Below are 12653 nucleotides of genomic sequence, written 5' to 3'. Positions count from 1 at the left end.
CCACCAGTGAGTGCGGACCCCTCCCCCCGAGAGATGCCACGTTTCCCCAATGAACTCTTGTGCTTCCTCTGAAGGCTCTTTTCAAGAACAAATGCCCATTGACTTAATTAATGTCACCTCTGAAAGTGTGATTTGGGAACTCAAAGGCAGGTTACAGTTGAAAGCTACTGTTAACTAGAAATCAAATCTTCAGGCTAACAAATACAGAAGGATAGGTATCACAATGAAATAGAAGAAAGTCTAGAAATAAACCCATAACTGATTTACAAACTAGATGGTGGGTATAACAGATTTTCCTTTGACACCAGAACAAGAAAAAAAAAAAAAAATAGGGTTGTAAGGGAACTGAAATTAGTTGTCTCTCCTTTGCTTAGTCTTACCAACCATCACTTCATCAAAAGATGTTTTCAAGCCCTTTTGCTTCACCAGAGAAGAAGGAGAAGGAATTTAGGAGGGTCTCTCTGTGTGCTTGCATCCTCAGGGCCTGCCTGTCCCATTTATACCACCTACAGTCCACCAGGTTCCCTCTGTCCATGGAATTCTTCAGGCAAGAACACTGGAGTAGGTTGTCATTCCCCTCTCCAGGGGATCTTCCTGACCCAGGGGATTGTACCCGGGTCTCCTGCATTGCAGGCAGATTATTTACCTTGTGAGCCACAGGGAAGCCCTATTTATAACACCAGCTTTTGCCAATTTCAGTCTCCATTATCCAGCCTTCCCCCACACCTTCCACAGCTGCCTTGTGGTTGTAAAGTACACAACTGTTACCCATGTGTGACCTTGTGTGACCTCAAGTTCTTACACACATACCACTGGTGTGCATAGTGTTTCCTGGGGCACATTGGACCGGGGTTGGGGGCTGGCCTTGCTTCTCGGTAGCCTGCAGGTCTTAGTTCTTGGCTTAACCCCAAAGGATACAGTTGGACCTCCCATGAGGCTTCCTGGATTCTCATCACAGGGATCTCTGGAGGTCTCACCTGCCAGCCTCCAGACTTGTCTGGTCATGACTGAGCTTGAACTAGACACACAGTTTATTGTTGTTTTTTTTTTAATGTTTTTTTTTATCATTTTATTAGGAATAATTCCAAATGGGTTATGAAGAAAACTTATTCATTGAGTTTGATGAGTTTTCCAAAAACTCTTAATGAAGATATGTTCACCAATAAACAATAAAACATCAGCAGAACTATCATATACTGGGCAAAGAGTCAGGCTGATACCAAAAGCAACATGCAACATAAAAAAGATACAATATAAAGGAAGACTGTCTGCTGAGGATTAAAAATCATCTCCATATGCACTCTTTGCATCTAGCACAGAACTAATTATCAAATCCAAACCACACCAAAGTAAGCTTGGCTGATGGAAGCCAGGAGTCAATAAAAATGGAGGGAGAAATTGAAGTTCCTCAGTGCAAGATCTGAATAGTGTTTTAGAGCATTTCCTTGGCTGGTACAAGCAGTATTAAAAAATCTTTTTGGCAAGGGGGAAAAATAAATTCAAATGGAATGCTACAATTTTTAAAATCAGCAGACTGTCCCAGGAATGATAAAGGTATCATTAAAGTAGCAGGGGGTAACTTTAAAACATTATTCCTTGTGGGCTCAAAAAAAAAAAAAACAAAAAAAACCATTCAAAATGGATTTATTTAAAAGGTGTCACATTAGCTACCTCCAGGCATTTAGGCTTAAGGGAAGTAAGAGGACACTTTTTTTCCCCCAAGTTAAGGAGAATCTCTTTAAAACCAAGCATATTGCTAAATGGCAACATTATACTTGGTAAACAATAATTGGCAACAAAATAAGTTTAAACGCAATAATATTCTGCCCAAACCAGTCCCAGATACTGTTTAATAACCAAGATGCAAACTAATTTTGTTGTAACAAGCCTAGACCAATTCTATCAAACATGTCCTTGGTTAGATATCCAGCTTCATTTAACGTTTTGAAAGCTCATTTGACAGCCAGTCAAGTCCCTCATACAGACTGGTTCCTTGTGTAGCCCAAGTGGCTTGAACATACCATGTTCTGTTAAGAAGGGACTGAAGACTAATTTATCTGTCCAATTTCACTAATGGCCATAGCATTCGGCAAGTCCTGTTTGTTCGCAAAAAGCAGCAACACTGCATCTCGCAACTCATCTTCCTGAAGCATTTTCTGCAGCTCTTCTGCTCCTTCCTGAATTCTTTCACGATCATTGCTATCTACCACAAAAATAAGACCCTGGGTATTTTCAAAGTAATGTCTCCAGAGAGGCCTAATTTTATCTTGACCACCAATATCCCATACTTTGAAACAAATGTTCTTATATTCTACTGTTTCCACGTTAAAACCAATGGTAGAAATGGTGGTGACTATCTCCCCTAACTTCAGTTTATACAGAATGGTCGTCTTGCCAGCAGCATCCAACCCAACCATCAAAATGCGCATCTGCTGCTTGCCGAAGAGGCGGGAGAAGAGGGAGGAGATGGTGAGGGCCATGGCGGTAGTGACACTTGGAATGGGCAGGAGCAAAAGGGGTTTGGGGCGTCCCCGGACCTTCTCCTTTTACGCTCCCAGAAAACTCAGCGAGAAAAGAGCTGCTGAGGAAGAAAGACGGCTGCGGGGACGGTTCGCTAGCCGGCGTGTCCAAAGAAGCTCCCGGCCAGCGGGGTGAGGGCCTGCTCCGCGACTGGCGGGGCAGCTCCGGCTCCGGCGTTAAATCTTCGGCTGTGCCACGTCACGAGGCAGCCGCGGCGACTACGGCAGCGGCCCGGCCCCTCCAACGCGGACAGATTCGCGTCACCGCCGCCGCATCCCCCTGCGCTTCCGGGCGCTTCCCCACACACAGTTTAGTTGCACTCTCTGGGCCCCCTGCCACCTACACTTTAACACAGCTTTAGGAAAGACTGCTAGTGGCAGTGAGAAGAAACACCCTAATAGAGGCTCCAAATCTAGGAGCTGTGATTCTAAGAGGGCAGAGATTAAAAACAACAACAACAAAAAAAAAAACCTCTTCTTGTGGACTTGGGTAGATTACTTCACATGCGAATCAATCCAGACTTTGTTAAGAACAGAAGGCGATGCCTCAGGTCCATTGACTGAACTGTGTGTTCTTATTTTCCTTCATCCATAATCGTCCTGTGTGTTCTTATGGCCTAAAATTCCAGTGTGATTTTCCTTTATGAGAAGAGCTGATTAGTAAGCCTGATTCATCTGCTGACGTATCAGGACACATTCTATTAACTAGCAGCTCTGTGTGTCTTCTTTTGTAAGTCAGAGTTTTTAGGAAACAGCTTGTTTAATAAATTCTTTCTTAGTTGTGAGCACATGATATAATTTTATCAGAGTCTTGCTGCAAAAGAAAAGGTCTTTAGCAGACTAATTCAGAGATTTCTCTTTTGAGGGAGACATTTATGTAAGAAAAATTTTGTTAGAAGAAAACTAGTTCAAGATCAATAGATTCTTAGCCAATAATCAGCTGTGAGTCAGCCAGATGAAGGGGTAACAGGTCTTCAATTAAATCCCATTAGAAAAATTGCTTAACCATTTTAGCAGGAATTCTCATTTCTTATGTCGGAGAAAGAGTTTCTGGTTCCAGACTAAGTTTGAACCGATTGAGTTAAGCTATATCTCTGTTACATGAGACTCTCTTCTTTCCTGGAAGGAATGGGGTTTTAATGGACATTTCCCAGAATACTTGCAATCTGGGTCAAAGAAAAATGTCCAGATGGGAAAAGGAAACAGTTCCCTCCCATGTTTGCTTCCCACTCCCTTTCTCTCTTCTCTCTCTCCTTCTCCTTTCTTACATTCCTCCCTTATCACCACCCACACATTCTCAATTTATTTTTTGGCTCCATCAATTTATTTTTGGTAGATATTAGTTAATCTCATATATTAAAATCACATATCTGGAATCTAGAAAAATAGTACAGATGATACTATTTGCAAAGCAGAAATAGAGATGCAGATGGAGAAAACAAAGGTATGGATACCAAAGGGGGGAGTGAAAAGTGAAAGTGAAGTCGCTCAGTTGTGTCCGACTCTGTGACGCCATGGACTGTAGGCTACCAGGCTCCTTGGTCCATGGCATTTTCCAGGCAAGAATACTGGAGTGGGTTGCCATTTCCTTCTCCAGGAGATCTTCCCGACCCAGGGATTGAACCCAGGTCTCCTGCATTGCAGGCGAATACTTTACCGTCTGAGCCACCAGGGAAGTCCAAGGGGGGAAGAGGGTAAGATAAATTGGGAAACTGGGATTGACATATATACACTATTATGTATAAAATAGATAACTAATGAGAGCCTGCTGTGTAGCACAGGGAACTCTACTTACTGCTCTGTGGACACCTAAATGGGAAGGAAAGCCAAGGGAGAGGGGATATATGTGTATAGCTGATTCACTTTGCTGTACAGCAGAAACTAACAGAATGTTATAAATAAAGCAACTATACTCCAGTAAAAATTATATACATATATATAGCTTACTTAATACAAGTGAAAAATATTTAGTGAGCAATGTTAACTAGTATTTACGATTTTTAGTCTATTTTCAATTCTACAACTCCATGTTGGCTTAATTTATGAGCTATAGAAATTGCCATTATTTCATCTATATGAGAAATTTTTGTAGTACCCACTAGGTACAAGGTTTTATGTCAGATTTCACGGGAGAGTGATGGAAAAGATGAATAAGGACATGGTTCCTGGTACTGAAAGCTTAACATCCAGTGGAAGACAAATACCCTATTTGAAAACCTGCAGGTTAACTTTTGACTGACTATTCCCTCTTTTAAATGTAGGTCTTGATTGAGCACAGCAGTACTGATGTTAATCTGGAAGGAGAAAATGGAAACACAGCTCTGATAATCACATGTTTCACAGACAACAGTGAAGCCATGCAGCTTTTGGTTTGTATTTTATTTATATTTTTTCCTGTTTTCTTTATCCTTTAGTACAACATGAATTTTTGTTCTTTAAAACAGCTTTCAGGGACTTCCCCGGTGGTTCAGTGGTTAAGACCCCATGTTTCCAATGCAGGGGACACAGGTTCGATCCCTGGCCAGGGAACTAAGGTCCCACGTGCCATGTGGTGTGGCCAAAAAATAAAAAATAAACAAAACTATTTTCAGTTTCTCTTTTAGCAAAATATAAAATGTAGAAAGTGTGTCAGAAAAAAAATAGTTCTATGAGTTTGAGTACATGTTCACACCCCTTAGAGCTTCCTTGATGGCTCAGCACGTAAAGAGTCTGGCTGCAATGCAGGTCACTAGGGTTCAGTCCCTGGGTCAGGAAGATCCCCTGGAGGAGAGCAACGCAAGCCACTCCGATATTCTTGCCTGGAGAATCCCATGGACAGAGGAGCCTGGTGGACTGTAGTCCTTGGGGTCACAAAGAGTCGGACATAACTGAAGCAACTGAGCACACCTCTTAAATCTTAAGAGTCTGAAATTTCTTCTGGAAGACAAATAGGAAAGCATTACAGAAAACGTGAGATGACTGAAGTGAAAAGAAAATATCGACAAGAAAAATTAATGTGAAACTGGTGGTCAGACCTAGAATGAAAGTGAATGTGAAAGTCATTCAATGATATCGGACTCTTTGTGATCCCATGGACTACTGGGGTGGGTAGCCTTTCCCTTCTCCAGGGGATCTTCCCAACCCAGGGATCAAACCCAGGTCTCCTGCATTGTGGGCAGATTGTTTACCAGCTGAGCCACCAGGGGAGCCCAAGAATACTGGAGTGAGTCGCCTATCCCTTGTCCAAGAGTACTTCCTGACCCAGGAATCAAACCGGGGTCTCCTGCATTGCAGGCAGATTCTCTACCAGCTGAGCTATCAGGAAAGCCCAGAATACAAAAGACAAAGCAATGGCCTGTATGTGCATAACGGTGAATCATACTTGGGACTCTGAGCTTCTGAATCATCAAAGGAAAGATGAAGATTGTTATTTGCAAAATTATTGTTGGGGCCTGAAATAAAAGCCAGGAGAAACAGCCCCATATCTGTTTCCAAGATGAGAAGAAACAGCTGCCATAGGTTTCAGAAAGGGACCCTTGCATGATATAATGACTGAGCTCCTCAGCCGTAGCTCAATGAGAAGAGCCAGCCTTCTCTCCAGTGAGATTTCTCGGGATGATCCAGTCCGACTCTTCAGGTGTCTATCACCATGGCTGAGTCCTGCTCCACGGAGTGCCCCTTCTGAGTGTGGTATTAGAATTTCATCAAAGAGCTTTCTTTTAAATATTCCTCAATCACTTGTACATTATTCAGGCCAGATTTTCTATTTTTAGCACTTGATTTTCCCTCTCCACCACCTCCAGGGAGTAAATAAAATGAAATAAAATAATTTCAGACTATCTATGGGCTATTTCAAATTACAAATACCTTCTAACATATTTACTAAATATACTTGGATGAAAATATATATTCTTATAAGCTGTCATGATTGGACCAAAAAAAGAATTTAAAAAGATTTAACTTTTTTTGGTCCAATCATGACAGTTTATACTGGGAAATTCCATGGACAGAGAAGCCTGGTGGGCTAGTCCATGGGGTCACAAGAGTCGGACACAACTTAGCAACTAAACCAACAACCAGCCAACCACAATGGAAAAACCTCAAGCAAAAATCAATAAAATTAGAAATAGCAAAAGGATTTAATTGAATATGAAAGAATTTTTAAATGGCAAAAGATCAGTATGCAATCCTATCCTAAAAATTTAGAAATGATTTTTAATGGATAAATGTGCTGTGCTTAGTTGCTCAGTCGTGTCCGACTCTTTGTGACCCCATGGACTATACATAGCCAGCCAGGCTTCCCAGTCCATGGGATTCTCCAGGCAAGAGTACCATTTTCTACTCCAGGGGATCTTCCCAACCCACAGATTGAACCAGGTCTCCTGCATTGCAGGCAGTTATACTCTTTACCATCTGAGCCACCAGGGAAGCCCAATGGATAAAAAACTGAAAGTAATTAAAGTGTTAAAATTGACTACAAAATTAAATATCTGTGAGGAAAGTATTAGGAAAAAAAAGCATTGCTAATACTTTGTTAAAGCTCTGGAACCAGCTAATATATGCTTTTATAGATTTTATAGTTTCTTTCAAACTTGCAAAGAAGTTTCTGTTTCAGGTAATCTTCCTGTAGCACAAGAAAAGAGTGACATTGTGCAGATTAGTTTTATAAAGTAGACATAATAACTCCAAAACCTGAGAGCTCCCCCCAAAGAAAAACATAGATCAATTTCACATAGATGCAGTCTTAAAAATACTAGCAATTAATTCATCAAAATAATGAAAAGTACCATGTAATACCACATTGGCCTTATCCAGGGACTGAATGGAGAGTTCAGTATTAGATTAGATTATAATCCCTTGATTGACCTGAGCTAACAAAGCATATGATTATATCGATCTGTTTATCTTTAAATGGATATAAAATTATCTGTATTTTCACAGATTTATAAGAAAAAGACAGTGCTCCATAGAAAACTGGCAAGGGGCACATAAAGTTTATTTAATTTCTCTAGTAATCAAAGAGGAAGATATTAAAACAATGAGTTTTTTTTAAAATCTCTTAAATTGAAAGGACAAAAATTCCTTATTGATTGAAAATGTAATGAGTGTTAGAAAATGTAATGAGTTGGGGAATTTCATTCACTGTTGGCACAAATGTATTTTGACTCATCAATACCAATTCTTGGAATACATCTCGGAGATAATTAAAGATATCATTGATATTAACATCAGTGTTATGTATAGCAGAGAAAACTGAGAAAAAGTTGAAATTCAGTAATAGGGATTCATTGTATGAAGTTTTATGTACCCCCAAATGGAATATGTATTTAATAAAATCATGTAATTTAAGAATATTAAATAAAATACTTTTTAAAATGATGTGATCACATAGTATACATGTAAATATTACTTATGCAAAGAAGACAAAATATTGTCTTCTAAAATGTAAAACAACAGTGTCCCTAGAAAGCAAGATGATACATGTATTTGCTTCTTCACACTTTTTTACTTTTTCAAAATCTCTCATTTTGTGGTAAGAGGTACTTAAAACTGAAATCCAGTGTTCTATAGAAAATGGTGATTGAGAATGGTTGACTTAGAGGTGAAGGTAATATACCATTCTGTTCCTTTTAACAACTTTTTAGTAGAGAACATTCATTAGTGAAAATGTCTGATTTTCATGATTTAATACAAGTGCTGGTCTAATCATTTATTAATTGCACAAATGACAGGAAAATGATCTGGGAAATATTATCACTTTATTTGTATAAGGAAATGAGAATGGGTATAGGAGCAATCATGATAATGTTTTTTAAAATCTCTTTAATTTCACTAAAAAATGTGTTGACTTTGGTGGAAGATCAAGTTGAAATTTTTGTGTCTATGTTGTTACTTTGTCATTAGAAAATTTAAAGTGTCTCTAGTTCAGAATGTTAGCCTAGTTCCAAAATTACCTTTTTGTCCAGATTTCATACCATAAAAAGCTTTTCTATGTAACTAATTTTACATAGGCACAGAGTAGCGAAAAGTTATGGGAGAGGCATATAAATACTTGTCCGTCCTTGTGACGGGTTTATCTTTGTCATTTACTTCTTTTGTTCTTTCTTTTGTTCCAGTTAAATAAAGGGGCTAAGCCATGTAAATCAAATAAATGGGGATGCTTCCCTATTCACCAGGCAGCATTTTCGGGTGCCAAAAAATGCATGGAAATAATATTAAAGTTTGGTGAGTAGAAGCTTTCCTCCATTATATACTATAAAGAAGCCTATTTTGGTGGATGCTATTGAGAAATATTTAATATGATTTATACCTGGGCTTTTATGTAAGTCTAAAAGTCGTTTCTTCTTTTTTTTAAAAAATACCTTTTAAAGAATACCTATATTCTCTTGAATTTTATTTCCTCCTAAAGGTGAGGAACATGGGTATAGCAGACTGTCTCACATTAACTTTGTGAACAGTGGGAAAGCCAGCCCTCTCCACATGGCAGTTCAAAGTGGGGACTTGGACATGATTAAAATGTGCCTGGACAATGGTGCGCAGCTGGACCTGCTGGAGGTAACTGTTCAGATTCCTCCTGTAGAATTGTTCATGTTCTATTTGCCAAAGTGCCCTACAGCTCTTTCACAGTTAATTTAGATAGATGTTACTTCCTGCTATTCATGCAAAAGCAGAACAAGAGATTCTCTCAAATTTTAATCTATCTAAAGAATTTTGAAAGCTACCAAAGACAATTGCAAACACAGATACAGATACAGTAGAGATAAAGACACTGATGATAGAAGCTAAGTACAGTCAGAGCTGTCAAGAACTGTCACCTTGCAAGGAAATACAGTTGCTAGCTATGACTTTTATATTGAGGCTTCTCAGTAGGTGAAACTGATTACTCTTTGCCATCTTAAATTCCATACTCCTTGATTTTGTTGGACTAGGAAGAAAAAAACAACTGAATTTAGGTTTGATCCTTAAATTGGGACGGAATATTGATTGATGCTGATATCAAAACTCTTTACAGAAAGGGAAGTGCACAGCCCTTCATTTTGCTGCCACCCAGGGAGCCACTGAGATTGTTAAGCTGATGGTATCTTCCTATTCTGGCAACAGCGATATTGTTAATGAGGTGGATGGAAATCACGAGACACTGCTTCACAGGCAAGTTTCCCTCCTATCATTCTGAGTACAGATTTTTTGTCTTTATGTATTTAATTAAGAAGACAAGACAAAGTTACTGCTTATGGTAGCAGAGACTCCATAGTTCAAAAGAAAAGAGCAGAGATAACAAAGATCCTGTGGTTCAACTGCAATCTCTATGTTCCTCTGGAATCAAAAATACAAAGTTGAACAGATTTTCATAGGATAAACTCTCCAGTGGAATATTCTGGATCAGTTCTTTGTCCAGTGGCTATAGGCTCGATTCACTTCCTGTATGCTCAGGAGGTCAACATACACAGCTTTTCAAAACCTTTCTAACCTGTTTCAGGTCCTCACGTGTGTGTTATCTTCATTCTCAGGGGGGATAATGGAACAGATACATATGAGTGGTCCACTTTTCCCACCCGATTTCCCTTTCCACGTAGTCCCACAATTACATGTAAAAGTTCTCAAAACATATATGTACTTAGTCTTAAGGAATGATAGCCAAGCTCCAAAGAAGATAAATACTTCTGTTGAGTTTAACAGAAATACACATCAGATAAAAGCATCTGAAATTATAGGCTTACTAGCTGCTAAGACAGGAAACAGGCAGTGTAGACTGTGTTCAATTCCTTGAGAAGACAAAAATTGGCTGTTCCCTATGTGAGTTAAAGAAATGGCTGGGAAGGGGCTTTGCTGTCTCTCTGTCTCTATCTCTTACCATCTCTGTCTCTGTCTATCTGTCTGTCTGTCTCTCTCTATCACACACAACACTCATGGAGGCAGAGCTAGAAGCTTGGAATGGCAGAAGAAGAACTGAGATAGTCTCAATAAGTAACTGAACCAAGAAATCTACACTATCCCACAGTGAAAAAGAAACACTAGCTACCAATATAAGATCTGGTTCTAAACTGGGGAGATGGAGGCGTGAGTGTACACATTAGCAAAACCACTAGCCATAATAGGCTACACATGAACAGAAGGAACTCCAAGGAACTTCCATGCAGGATGAGTTTGCAAACTAAAATTTCATAGCATAAAGGAAATTCATAAGATTATGACAATCAAATCAACAAAAGGCTAATTTACTTCCAAAGGAAAAGAAATAACAGGGCAATTTATAAATAATTTCATAATAAAGGTATTTAAAACTTTCAGAAATTTAAAAGAAGGAATGGTCAGTTATGTAAAGTAAATGTATTAAGAGAAGGCATTATGGAAAACAAATTGGCATTTATGAATCAAAGATTGATGATGTGAAAAAGATGCAGTTGGAAACCCTAGACAGGAAAAAAAAACCAAATATTGAAATAAAACAAAAACTCAGTAGATGGATTAACCTCTAGACCAGATATTTTTCAAACTACTACACGTTAGAATCCTGTGAGGAATTTATAAAATCCCAACATTAATTCATACTCAGATTACATCAGAATTGCTAATGACTCTCAGGAATTTTTAAAAACCCTTTGTGATGCCAATGTTTAGCCAATTCAGAAATCTGAGTTTAGTGATCTGAGTTTAGTTAAAATGTGTACATTTACCCTAGAGCTTTAATATACAAATATGCACAAGAAGGAGTTATTTTAGGATAACAGACCCATCTACCTGACCAAAAAATATACTTAGCCTGGTGACTAGCTGGATGCTTTCAACTTGAGTTGGCTGAAGATTTCTTGGACTGGTTCAGTCCAATTCTGATGAACCTAATGCTGATCTATGATCCTGGAATGTCCTTTTAATAGCCAGTGACATTGGAGTTCATCTTGAGCTTCAAAGGAAAGTTTGTTCCTTGATCTACAGCTTCTTTTGCTACTGTAGTGCAAATATCTCAGTGGTGTGCAGGCCACACTTGGAGCACCAGAGCTCTAGACTGAGAAGATACAGAACAAATCGAATGGGGCCTTAAATTAACATTATTTGACTCTTAAAATTACTCAATATATCTAATAACATTTAGAATGTAACCTCTTGTGAATTTTGAATGAAAATTGGCAAGCTGATACTAAGACTTATACACAGAACGTTAAGAATAGAGGAGATGATCTTGAGTAGGAACAAAGAAATAAGATTTGCATTAGGAAACAGACTTTTAAATCATTGGTATTAACATTTGTTATGGTGATGCTTTAATATAGATTAAAAATCTGTATTTGATGTATTAATTAACATTATCCTTATGGCTGCTTGTGAGATGATACCAAGTGACTTCAATTACATCCATCGGGTTTTTTTTGGCTTCCTAAAACTTTAGGAACGCTAACACTGCCTTGTTAACTTTTGCCAACAAAGGGGCATTGTGAACCCTGCAGGTAAATCTTAGCTGTACCTTGTATGCAATTGTTGCTATTTCTCATGGTCACAGTGGTAATAGCCAGTTTTTTGGCCTTTATTTTAAACTCTTAGGACAGATTTTACTCTTCACTTCAGAACATGTTCATGATGGTTTTTTTACAAGGAGAAAATAGGTTTGCAGAAAGATGAGGAAGAAAATCTTGTGATGTATTTTATCTTTCTCTATTACTCCTACTTGAAAAGTTACCCTAATCAGAATCCAATTGTAGATTTTGAAAGGTTATTAACTCTCTAGCCTTTTATCATGTTATTCAATGATCCTTTAAACTCACTTTCTGAATATATTGAATAGTAGCTTTATTGTGTATATTTATATCAATAGTTCCTTAATATGCTTATAATTCTCTTTTTGCAGAGCCTCATTATTTGATCACCATGAACTAGCTGACTACTTAATTTCAGTGGTAACTATTTCTTTGACAGATTTATTTTTTATTACTATTTACGGTTGAAAAATCATATAATTACATACCATGGATCTTCAAAATTCAATCAAACTTTTCAAATTGGGGTATACTTGCTTCACAATATTGTGTTAGTTTCTGCTGTATGATTAAGTGAATCAGCTACGAGTATACACACATCCTCCTCCTCTTGGTTCCCATTCCCCCATCCCATCCATCTAGGTCACCACAGAGCACCAAGCTGAGGTTCCTGTGCTGTTTTACA

At 38.4% G+C, this 12653-nt stretch overlaps 1 protein-coding gene and 1 pseudogene across 1 annotated transcript in view; one reads left to right on the top strand and one right to left on the bottom strand.

Annotated features, from left to right (window-relative positions):
* The window catches only part of TRPA1 (transient receptor potential cation channel subfamily A member 1), a 55718-nt gene that overhangs the window by 15019 nt on the left and 28046 nt on the right, over nt 1-12653 (top strand). Inside the window, exons 4-8 of the mRNA XM_015474483.3 lie at nt 4781-4888; nt 8615-8723; nt 8908-9053; nt 9511-9647; nt 12340-12388. Coding sequence (XP_015329969.1) covers nt 4781-4888; nt 8615-8723; nt 8908-9053; nt 9511-9647; nt 12340-12388 — 549 coding nt within the window. The remainder of the gene's footprint in view (nt 1-4780; nt 4889-8614; nt 8724-8907; nt 9054-9510; nt 9648-12339; nt 12389-12653) is intronic.
* LOC101903806 (ADP-ribosylation factor 4-like) lies at nt 1820-2736 on the bottom strand (annotated as a pseudogene).

The sequence above is a fragment of the Bos taurus genome, chromosome 14 (assembly GCF_002263795.3).
Source record: "Bos taurus isolate L1 Dominette 01449 registration number 42190680 breed Hereford chromosome 14, ARS-UCD2.0, whole genome shotgun sequence".
Classification (NCBI taxonomy): domain Eukaryota; kingdom Metazoa; phylum Chordata; class Mammalia; order Artiodactyla; family Bovidae; genus Bos; species Bos taurus.
Note: the sequence above shows the minus strand (reverse complement) of the source record. Positions and strands in the feature narration are given on the sequence as shown.